This window comes from Musa acuminata, chromosome BXJ1-10 (assembly GCF_036884655.1).
Source record: "Musa acuminata AAA Group cultivar baxijiao chromosome BXJ1-10, Cavendish_Baxijiao_AAA, whole genome shotgun sequence".
Lineage (NCBI taxonomy): Eukaryota > Viridiplantae > Streptophyta > Magnoliopsida > Zingiberales > Musaceae > Musa > Musa acuminata.
Window position 1 is genome coordinate 32,795,001 of NC_088336.1, and position 12,049 is coordinate 32,807,049.

General features: G+C 37.8%; 2 protein-coding genes across 4 annotated transcripts; one reads left to right on the forward strand and one right to left on the reverse strand.

Annotated features, from left to right (window-relative positions):
* The first annotated feature begins 144 nt into the window (after positions 1–144).
* On the forward strand, positions 145–1,630 carry LOC135596277 (peroxidase P7-like). 2 transcript variants are annotated; one of them, XM_065088365.1, is made up of 3 exons: positions 145–492; positions 573–770; positions 862–1,630. In XM_065088365.1, the coding sequence occupies exons 1-3, from the start codon at positions 280–282 to the stop codon at positions 1,414–1,416; spliced, it is 966 nt and encodes a 321-aa protein (XP_064944437.1). In that variant the 5' UTR covers positions 145–279; the 3' UTR covers positions 1,417–1,630. The 2 variants fall into 2 exon arrangements, with proteins under 2 accessions (XP_064944437.1, XP_064944439.1); XM_065088367.1 differs by having other exon boundaries at positions 148–492; positions 579–770.
* Positions 1,631–2,420: 790 nt separating this feature from the next.
* On the reverse strand, positions 2,421–8,544 carry LOC103969418 (polyadenylate-binding protein-interacting protein 8). 2 transcript variants are annotated; one of them, XM_009382932.3, is made up of 10 exons: positions 7,828–8,544; positions 7,420–7,530; positions 7,116–7,160; positions 5,974–6,046; positions 5,777–5,889; positions 5,565–5,624; positions 5,355–5,402; positions 5,203–5,271; positions 2,857–2,918; positions 2,421–2,783 (listed from the first exon to the last, which is right to left on the reverse strand). In XM_009382932.3, exons 1-10 carry the CDS (start codon positions 8,299–8,301, stop codon positions 2,726–2,728), a joined length of 1,113 nt encoding a protein of 370 aa, XP_009381207.2. In that variant the 5' UTR covers positions 8,302–8,544; the 3' UTR covers positions 2,421–2,725. The 2 variants fall into 2 exon arrangements, with proteins under 2 accessions (XP_009381207.2, XP_009381206.2); XM_009382931.3 differs by having other exon boundaries at positions 7,420–7,554.
* Positions 8,545–12,049: the final 3,505 nt, after the last annotated feature.

Here is a 12,049-nt window from a genome sequence, read left to right on the forward strand (position 1 = left end):
GAAATACTAAAAGCCAGTAGGCATGACATGGCTTTCCGGATGTAGAATACGCGTCGAATCAGGTGCTGCAGGTGAAGACACCTTCAAAAACCTATCGACAACATGCCAAGCCGTCTTGATTCCTCCACCCTAAGCAATAAGCATTGACGCTGTCCTGATTGCTGTCCACACTGTTCTGATCCCTCCTTTTCCTTGCATCTATAAATCCGACGCTTTGGAGATCTCTTCGGATCATATCATCCCGGTTTAGATACTCCAACAGTTGAAGCTTCTCCACCCATGGCTTTCTTCCTCGACAGACTCTTCCCTTTCTTCCTCTTCTGTCTGCTTGCATGCCCCGCCGCCCATGCCCAGTTGTCGCCCACCTTCTACGCCGTGAGCTGCCCCAACCTAGAAAGCATTGTGCGCTCGGCGATGTCGCAGGCCGTCGCCAAGGAGAACAGAATGGGCGCATCCATTCTGCGCCTCTTCTTCCATGACTGCTTTGTTAACGTGAGCGCGCACTTCATTGGCTTCGTGCCCTCCTTTCTTGAATCCACTGCTTCGTCGTTGAAGCTGACGTCTTATTTTAGCCTCAGGGTTGTGATGCATCGGTCCTCCTCGATGACACCGCCACCTTCACCGGCGAGAAGAACGCGATCCCCAACAACGGCTCTTTACGAGGCTATGAAGTGATCGACGCCATCAAGACCAGCGTCGAAGCAGCTTGCGCTGCCACCGTGTCGTGCGCCGACATATTAGCTCTCGCAGCGCGGGATGGCGTCGTCCTGGTAATCAACCATCGCTACAGCCATCTCTTGTTCTCTCTGGCATTGTTGCTTTAGCTTGTGCTGATTTGGATGGATAACGAGTTCGTTGTAGCTCGGAGGACCGAGTTGGACCGTGCAACTCGGACGCAGGGACGCGACGACGGCGAGCCAGAGTGCGGCGAACACCGACATCCCTGCACCCTTCCACGACCTCCCCAAACTCATCTCCTTGTTCGTCTCCAAGGGATTCAGCGCGCAGGACATGACCGCGCTCTCAGGAGCGCACACCATCGGCCAAGCGCGGTGCCTCAACTTCCGGCCGCACGTCTACAACGACACCAACGTGGATGGCAGCTTCGCGGCCCTCCGCAGGCAAGGCTGCCCCTCCGTCGGAGGCGACGACAACTTGGCTCCTCTTGACCTCCAGAGCCCGGAAGCGTTCGACAACCTGTACTACCAGAACCTGATGCTCAACAAGGGACTGCTTCACTCGGACCAGGAGCTCTTCAATGGCGGATCCCAGGACTCGGTGGTGATGACGTACAGCACCAATGCAGCCGCGTTTCAGAGCGATTTTGCGGCGGCGATGGTGAAGATGGGGAACATGAGCCCGTTGACGGGGACCATCGGGGAGATCAGATTGAACTGCAGGACGGTAAATTTTTGATCGGCCGTGAAAGCAAGCAATATTGCATGTAGCAACGTTTTCCAAGTAATAGCGTTTGTATACAGGCGTTTAGGGTCTCAGGGCTGTCTCCTCTCCCAGAGTGGCAGATATTATCGATTGCATTGAATGATTCACAATTGTGTAAAACTTGACCTATTCTGGTTAAGTTATTTTATTTTTGTTAATTAGAATAAGTCCGAGCAATTGAAGTTTCCTAAGGTGTTAAAAAAGAAAAAGAAAGGAAAAGGCCCTTTTCTTAAAGGTATATTTAATAATTGATGAAAATTATATTTTAATTTTTTATTAAATATTATGTGCCAAAATTTATCCTTCTAATATGTTTAATATTTATTATATATATTTATATAATTCTACAAAAAAATTTCATAATAAAAACAAAATTATAATCATATAAATGAATGTAAAATAATATTTAAAAATAAATAAATAAAAATTTTATATAGTGATAACAAAGGTTAGAGTTTCTATTATATAAAGGTAATCTTATTATTTTAAAGAATATCATAAGATTCCTTAATTTTTTTTAAAGAAAATTCATTAGCATCTCACAAATGCTGGAATGCTAATACTACTCTGAAGTAGCATTAATATTTGAGCATTTATAATCCAACATCTAGGCCAAATATGATTATTAAAAAAATTATCAAACATCGATTCATTTTGAAAATATGCATTAGACTCTCAATACATATTTCAAATATATTTCTAAATACACTTTAAGTACCTTATATTACAAGAAGTAGCATTCCACTCAAAGCATCAATACGCAATGGAAGAAGAAACTCTTACGTGCTGTGCTTACCAGTCTATTCATAAAACATGGCCAGAACATAAATTATTGTTAAACTTTAGAGATTAAACTTTGTTGTTTTAATGTTCATTAGTGCTACCTTAGTATTAAAGACTACCATACACATATAATTCCTAGGAAGATATTAAACAAACCAAATTTCCCAGGCACAAGCAGAGATCTACGATGGATATAAAGAAAGAAAGGTAAACAAGCTATCATGTTGCATTAGAACATGATGTAGCTCACGGGTTAAATAATTGGTTCAGTTAAAGGGCTCTTACTGGTCGGGTAAATAACATTAGCTACCGAAAAACTAATCTGTTCCTACCAAGTTTCTTTGGCTCTTCCAGCCAAGAGGAACAAATAGAAGGAACATAGAGCTAGTTGCAACATAGTCTCATTCAAGCATTAAGGCCTTTATGGAGAGTCATGCGGGCAAGCAGATGTGATTCAGCACATGAAAATTGCCAGGGTTCAATTGTCATGGAACTCACTTCAGTTTGAGATTGACCGAGATATGCGTGGCCTCACTGGTGTCTTCGAAGGACTCACCCTGAACAACATGAATTAGGAGTCATTGTTTAAAATAATTTATATGATGTACTGTTGAAGAATTGAGAGCATACCTGATAGGTAGAGCTCCCAGAATCATGCCACTACAACCCAGAGCTGCGATTGCACTTTCTGCCTGTCATCAGAATCATGAAAAGATAACACACTTATATCACTTCTTTGTGACCTGAAAATGCCTGGTTAACTTTCAAGCTTAATCATAAAGAAAAGGTAAAGTACACTAAAAAATCATCATGGAAAAGTAATATAAATATCAAATAAAGGATGTCATTTTCCTATTCACCAGATATAATGTCTTTGATCCAAAAATATATATAATAAGAAACCGTAATTTCCTAAATACTTGGTTAGCTATAGGAATTTTATAATACCATTGAACTACATCTATAACAATATCACTGGTCAAATCAAGAGCAACCAGATCTTTTTTTTTTCTTAACAGTTACTTAGGTGTTCTCCATCTATTCTGACACAACAAATCTTGTGCAACCGGAGCATTTACAACTCTCTTTTGTGCATGTCCATAGCATTTAAATTGTTTTTAAATGATTTTTTTTTATCTCATCTCGTATTGCATCTGTGTTCATTTCTTACTCACGATTTTGGAAATGGTACATCTATTTCAACATCCTCATATCAGCAATCCTAATTTTTTCTATATGTTATTTTTAAATCATCCAAAATTCCAACCTATAAATCATTTATGGACTTACAATAGTCTAATAACACATTTTATGTATCTAAGGGACACACGACAAGTACATAGAGCTCATGATGACCCTCTCCACTTTAACGAAATCCCTCTTAGTCTTACAAATAATAAATCCTTTACATCTAGAAATTTAATCTGTCAGTTCATTCTTCTCCACATATCCATAATCCTTGTGCATTCTCTTAAATTCTTCATATTCCTTATGCGATCATTCATGATCGCTTTAGTAATAAGTTTCTCAGTTATTGGAATGTTCTCAATAAATCTATATTTTTTCCAAAGATTCCCCAATAATTTAATCTTATTTGAGGGGTATAAGCACTCATTACACTTAATATCTCTTCATCTAACACAACTTAATAATAAAGTTTCATCACTAGCTCTTTTTGCCTTTACAACATATTTCTTAATATCCTTGTCTTAAAAAATACATATCAGATTCTTATAGTTTCCCACATATCAAAATTTATTTCCCTAGACTTTATGCTCAGCTACTAAGTTTTGCAATACATACATAAATACATACAATATATATGTATGTATATATATATATATATATATATATATATATATATGTATGTATATATATATATGTATGTATATATATATATATATATATATATATATATATATATATATATTCTCTTCTAATTGTCGGGTTCACATTGGAATGAATAAAGTACAGAATTTTATTAGAATTTCTAACATTGGAGCTTCAAGTAAATGAGATCAGTATATAGCATGCCCAGCATATGGCTCATAGAAAATTAACATCAACCTTAAGGCTGAGACTTGTAGAACGTAAAATGATTATCATTAAAAAGAGCATCTTCAAAAAAATGCATAAGTAGCATGCAGCAGACAAATTACTATTATATTATTAACAATCAAATGAACTACGACATCAAATTCTAAACACAAATGTCGTGCAGATGCAGAGAATTTATTTAGCATGTAAGTTTTGTGTGAGGTGCCAATGATAAACAGTATCAGAAAATTTTCAAAAATATCTGGTCAGTCAGGAGCTATAAATCTAAAAAATATCTGGCCATCCAGAAGCCATACAATATCGAAATAATAAAAAGTGACACAACACTGTAAGTACAGTTTGAATATTGTTCATATGTAACCCCTTGTATAGGCATCCTAGGGGACCAATACTAAGAACAGCCTGTTATTACCTATGTACCCACTGCAAAGCATGATGAGAGATGAGAAAGACTGTTAGCGTAAAAGTTTCAGGTTAAAGTTTATTTTATCTGGACTAGTTTAGGTTAAATTGAGAGTTATGTTTGTACGTTAAATTGAGGGTTATGTTTGTACATCAAATTAAACTAAACCAGTAAGCTGAGAAGGCTATTGGTCTCCAAATAGCCAATCAAAGTCCACTGCAAGAGCAGAGCGGTGAGCACTATGTCCATGAAATGTAATTAGCTTCCACTAGACTTGTTTCATATCATTGACTTTTGCAAACTGTCATATCACGTGGCCACTTTCTGGGAAGCTAGATATACTACAGGTACCTTTCCTAGAGCAGAGGAAAAGTCTGTTACAAGATTAGACATTTGTTTTGATATCGACGATAGAGACAAATTCTGCTTAAGCAGCTACAAGACCATACGGAAAAAATCATAGCATATCAATAACCAATTAACAATCTAATGCAAGAAACTGCTAAGCTAGTTACCTGAACAAATTCAACGAAAGCAATACGTGTAGAGTGTATATTATCACCGAGAAGTCGTAGACGAGAAACCTGTACAAAATAGTTAACTGACTAGCAAAGAACTATTTTAAATGATTATTAAAAAAAAACGAATTTGAGGATAGTAGTCTGACCTCACCACAGAAATGCTCAAACAAAGCTTTGACATCTGTTTGAGTTACCTGCAATAAATATAGTAGGCTATGGTAATGAAAAGACTGTTCCATTGGATCTGTATAATTGCTACTATAAATCTGCTTCCGCTAAGTAATCCTTGGAAGTAATTTATGATAGCATGCTAAGAAACATATGGGCCAAGCCAAAGGAAACAGAAGCCAATGTACCTTTTTGTCTATGTTTGTACAGTAAACTGTCCTTATGACCATGTCCCTCTCATCCTCAGACTGCTTAACATCTCAACCATTAGTAATATTTAAAAATAATGAATAGCATGAGGAAATTCACAAGGCAATCCCCATATTGTAAATTTCAGGCAATTAGAACAATATCTATAAAGCAGTAGAAATTTAGGTATGAAACAAATTCACTGGCTTACCTTAGGAAGAAACTTTGGATTCACAGGCACAATTGCAGTCTTTGAAGGCAAGACCTTGACTGGATAGAAACCAAGCACAGTCCCACCAAGATTTAGAGCTGTCCTTGCACCATCTATGAGCAAATATCCGTAGTGTCAAAAGGTTCTTGATAATCATATGTTCGAAAGGATGGGTGTTGTGACTTGTGTGCACTTACCTTCATCTGAAAATTCTATAAAGGCAAATCGCAGAACTGAATGGGGGTCACCACAAATACGGCAATCAACTACCTTCAGTACAGAAATCTTACAATGATCAGAAAAAGAAAAATGTGGCGAAGTAAACCCATATAATCCCTGCATTTCTACAGTGATAGGAAAAAGAAAAAGCAACATGTGTGCCATGAACTGAAAAACATGATTCCACAAACAGGCACTAATTGTGAATGACATTTCTTACCTTTTCCTTTGATACCAAACAAATTTGCTTCATATAGTCTCACTTTTCCCTTACATAGATTCATACTCACTTTCTCCTCACATAGTTCATACTGGCTTTAACTCAGGAAGGCTTTTGAGAGTATTTGAGTCTTCCTAACATTATAGTGATGTACTGATGATCATGGATGCACACTCCTATAAAGTGTGCATTTTATAGAGCAAAAATTGCATCTTAAGAACACAACTCCGGTGCATACTAAGTTGCTGAGGCTGCTTATGTCCATGACAACATAACTATACTTGATGTCCTTTTTGTTGTATTGTGTTCTCACTCTCTTCCATGTTTCGCAATGTCGTGGCCCCTTGGGCAACTCTATGTAAGGCTTTAAATGGACCATACAATTCAAAATCCAACTGGGTAAAATCTTGATGTGGATCAAGTTATCAACCCAATATCTTGATATGTTGGTCCCAAATGAAATCAATAAATTGCCCACTTTTGCCCAGATATTGTGCCTCCACAAACAAGCTAACAACCTCATCACTAGTGTCAATAAGATCCAATTATTGGTGGTGACAATAGATTGTTCCTCTGAGATGATACAATTCAAAAAATAATGGTTACAAAATCAGAAATTAGCCGTTTCAACAAATCCAAATATTTGTAATTTGTTGAACTGGTTCAGAATTATTAAGAGATTAGTTGAATGATCATTTTTTTACTTTAAAAGATACAAAAGTAACTTGCATCAACAAAAAGAATATCTCTGCTGAAAATATAAGTTGGATTGAAGAATAATTGACACACGAAATTTCTTAAATGGAAAAGAATAGAAAAAGAGTAATGTTGTCGATCATATCACCATCCTTGTATGATATATTCAAATAATCTTTAATTATCGCAGTTTGAGAAACTTACTTGGCCACAGGTAGAAAATATCTCAGCAAGCTTCTCTTCAGTCACCTGATATTCGTTAGACAACAGTTCATGTTAGCACAATTAATACAATAGCATATATTACCGATTAAAGAAGCACCAATACAGCTTTAGCAGTTGGACAATGGCAACAATCACAACAGTTCATGTTAGCACAATTAATACAATAGCATATATTACCAATTAAAGAAGCACCAATACAGCTTTAGCAGTTGGGCAATGGCAACAATCACAAGTACGACGATGATGTTAACGGAGGGTCAAAGCAGAAAATTTATATACTCACAAGCTGATCAATGTCAGAAACATAAACAGTTCGCCTAATGCTATCCTCTCTGTCGGCCCTTCGAACCCTTTCATTCATCCTTCTTCGCCCCTGATTATAGCCATTTCTTCTCTGGCAAAGAGATAAAATGGTACCCTTGAATCACAATAAGGTTTAAAACATCAATAATTTTGCTCGGAGAAAAAGGGAAAAAAGTGGGAAAAACCTAAATTATTGATAAAATACAGCAGATCGCAATACGATCCAGTCAAATTCTCTAGTTTCCCCTATTCCCGTCCTAGTTTTCTTGAAAATGAATTGACAACTCCTAAGATAAAACCCAAAACCCTAAAATTACCGATTCCTCGACAACATTTTCTGAAATAGATCAGACGAGGACGGAATCTAAATCGATACGAAAGAAATTACCCTGCGATTCGGCTGATTATTCGATGATCCATCGCTGCTCGAATCCTTAATGCTACCACCGTTACTAATCAGTCCATCGCTATATAAACCACTCGACGCCACAAAAACAGGGGCATCAGCTGAAAGCCGGACATTGGATTTCCAACCATCGCCGCTGTTCGGCCGATTATTCGATGATCCATCGCTACTCGAATCCTTGCTCCCACCACCATTACCAATCCCTCCATTGCTATAAAATCCATTCGACGCCACGAAAACAGGGGCATCGGCCGAGAGGCGGCAGTCAGATTTCCGGCCACCGCCGGCGGCGGCGGTGCAAGAAGAAGGGACGAACTCCTCAGCGGCGGGGTTCAATTTGGAGAGCAAATCAACCAGCTTCCGCACGTCGCTCCGGTACTCCGCATCCGCCGCCGGGGCCTGGCGGCGGACGAACTGATCATCCGCCCCCACCGCCTTCTCCGCCACAGCAGCCATTTATTTATTCCCTCTACGACAAAAAATCACAAACACCCACAAGAACCGCCGGAAACCCGATCGAGTTTCCACAATTCAATCGCAGCAACCAAAGAAGCCAAGCGATCGGCGAAACCTCAGCAGAAATCCATCTCTATCGCCATTGCCTGTTCGCTCTCTCGCTCTTTTCTCAAGCCCTTCTTGGAGCAAAAATGGGGACGAGATGCGGATTCGATGATGGGAGAGAAAGAGAGGGTGAAAGGGGGTGATGAGTTGTTGCTATAAATAGCAACTAATTCCAAAATTGCAGTCTTTTAATTCGAGCTCTAATTCAACATATAAATTTTTCAGAGAGACAAAAAAAAATACATTATATTATATTATATATATATATGTTATATTTATTATATATATATATATATATATTAAAAAAATTAAAAAAAATTATGTAATGTGAGAAAAATATGAGGTTAATTGGTGGAATTATTATGTCTAAATGTTGGACAAATATGAAGAAAATTGACATTGATGGATGGAAATGGGAGTAAGTTATGAGCTAGTGGTGATGGCATGTGTGACATTGCTTGTGTCTCTTAGTTCTTATTTTTCTTTCCACATTGGAATGTGGAGGTTGGTTGGGGGGAGAAGTTGGACCATTAGGTGACATTTATTAAAGCAAGAAATGGTTGGTAGTGGGCCCAATTAGACAATGTAAAGAACATATGGGGTGTTGATGAGTGTGATGTGTGAGAGAGCATGGCACCCAATTTTGCTGAGTGGAGATCAAATGGTTCCCATGGGGGTTGAGAAGTGTGCCATCTTGATTAGAAGAATAACAACCTATGGAATGATGTATCTACTAAATTGATGTAATAAATATATGCAATAAGAATAAATCAATTTGTCGAGCATTAATAGGAGTGATTCTTTATTTGCATTTTTTTTCTTCTCAATATTAAATAAATGTTAGATTTGAGTCTATGCAAGAGTAGCTTATACTTAATTTGATATAATAAAAATAGTCAAAATAGCAAAAATTATACTAACCAAATAATTATTCTTTTTTTTCTGAAACGACAAAGAGAAAAAAAAATTGATCTAAATGAAAATTCATTAAGAGGGTCTTAAAATTGTTACCTTAGTATTTCAAAGAAAAAGTCTAAGGAAGAAAAGGATATAATATTCTAGAATATTCTTGAAATAAAAAAATAATATTTTTTAATTTATGCTACATGACAAATATAATTAATTAGGCTCTTATTGACTATATTTCCTATGTAACATCAAATATATGGATTCGGTTGATCAAAATGTAAAGAAAGTGAAGATAAAATTGAAGTATAATTCTTTCCAACATAATAATAAAATATAATCAATTTTTAATCTTGAACTTTACCTTTTTTTTATATGAAACATTTTAGAGCATATAGCATTTCGAAACATATTAAAGAACAAATACGAAACAGAAGCTCAAACGTCACATTTGACGTTGTATATATTTCATTCTTATCCAGAGCAGATATAAAAGCACATAACCAAAGCTCTCGATATCATATATAGAAGGTGAAGTGAGATCTAAAACATAATATTGTTTATCCATTTCTGAATGACCACCAAACATAATCTAAAGCATTGTGAGCTGTAAGCACATACCCTTTATCGTTTCTGGTAAATATCCAAATAATCCCTTTACCATTTATGACAAAGGTCTATATAATCCGATCACTTCCTTTATATAACAACTTATCGGGTCTCGACATAGAATGACATCTTAAATTATAATAAAATTATCTTATCTCATCGTATATATAAATATTTCATTTATTAAGATTTTAGTACATTATTTTTCAATCATTATATTAATATATTTTAAAAGAATTAGTTAATATTACGACTTGTTATGACGGTGATGGAGGATGGATGGGTATGGCCATTAATGGAGTTTCCGTGAAGCCGACAGTACTCGTAAATGAAACGATGGGTGTCCTTATCAGCCTAAAATTGTGTGTGTGTGTGGGTGCGTGGATGACCAGTTTGGCACGGAAAGTGAGGTGGAGAGGGAGCGTTCTCTGCCTTCACACTTCACGAGGAGGAAAGCCCGAAGGCAACAAAGGGTGTTCTTTGCACGTATGTTTGAGACAAATGGCTGACGAACACTGATGTGTGTGCCTACGTTTTAATTCGTCATGGGAAAGGTTTTTATTGCTTTTCTTGTTGCAGGTTTTTCTCCTGATTCAATATGATAAAACAATAATGAATGCACAGTGATATTAGTGTGCAAGAATGATTTGATTCTTCGATAAAAATGAGTGAGATTTAGGATAACGGGATGTTAACTCGAAACCAATCGAGATAAGATATCGAACCTTTCAAAATGATTTGATTCTTGTAACCTTCTTTTCTCCTTCTGTGGCCATGAACACAACAGCTGAAAGAAAGAGAAGAAACACAGAGAGAAGCACTGATCATTTCATACTAACTTGTTCAGTGATTGAAGAAAGAGGATCTCCAGTTCGCTTCTTATTCTGCACGCATTCTTCTTCTGGTTCTGGAGATAAACACCAGGCAATTAAACATTTGGAATCTGTCTCTTCCTTTTGTTGCATGATCTGCTGGTCATGGAGTTCACCACATATAGTACTAATTAATATGGGACAGCAGATGCCTCACCAAATGCTATACAATACTGTTAGTGAAGGTGAAATGATAAGGAGAAACGGCGCAGGGGGTCCAGAAATCATAAGCAGTGGTGTATCTGTTCATCCCATGGAGTTTACAGTAATCATAGAGAGCTTGTTCCCTTGAATGGTGGGTGGACAGAGCCAAAAGAAACTGTGTCCGTGGAACACACTACAGCAGCACTTTCCAAAGCTATAGGACTTGTTTATCGGTTTAGCAAAGCCATCAATCCTCGCTTGCACTGTAAGAACAAAACACTGCTGGAGAAAGAAGATGACTTCTATCTTGAATTTGATCTGGTTTAGCCTTATGATCAGACTCAATTGCAGTTCTCTGCTGCTCTAATGGTTGCAGAAACAAGAACAACCTTGTAACTAGAATCAAACTATGACAGTCTGATATGTGGGTCTACAAACCTCCATGAATTGGTTTCATTCCCTCCTTTTGTGGGTCAAAAGTAAGGAGAATGAGTGCCAGGAAACAGAGTAAAGCTTTAAGGGCCACCGCAACAAAAGTGAACCCAAAGATACATCTGTGAAAGAAGGAATAAGAGGGAAAAGAAAAAGATTGAAGCCATTCATGTGGCAGTCCTACGCTGGAAATCAGATGATTACACTTGAGATCAAGAATGAGGATGCAGTGAAACCCAAAGCTTTTGAGTCTTTGTCTTTGACTTTTCTTTGTTCTGTCAAAGTTGGGTCAGACCTCTCCCTTGCTTTTAGTTTGGCTGTAATGATACTGGTAACACAATATATCAAATGGGAGCCTCCTTGGGATCTAAATTACATGACTACTCTCTCCCACCTCTCTTTCTCTCCTTTGCTGCTGCACCCCTAACAGATGCCTCCCAACCATCCGCTTCTCAACTCTCATGGGTTTCAGCCATAGTGTAGGGTTGTTCACCTCGCTGCTCTTCTTCCTTCTCTCTCTTCTCCTCTTCTCTTTCCCTCGTGTCTCCCTCTCCCTCTCTACCCGACAGGAAAATGCCCCCGAACCCCTCGTCTCTGACCGCTACCGCCGAGGCTTCCATCCCATGAAGCCGAGGGCTCGGCCTTATCCTTCCGACGACGACCACATGATCCAGAACAGC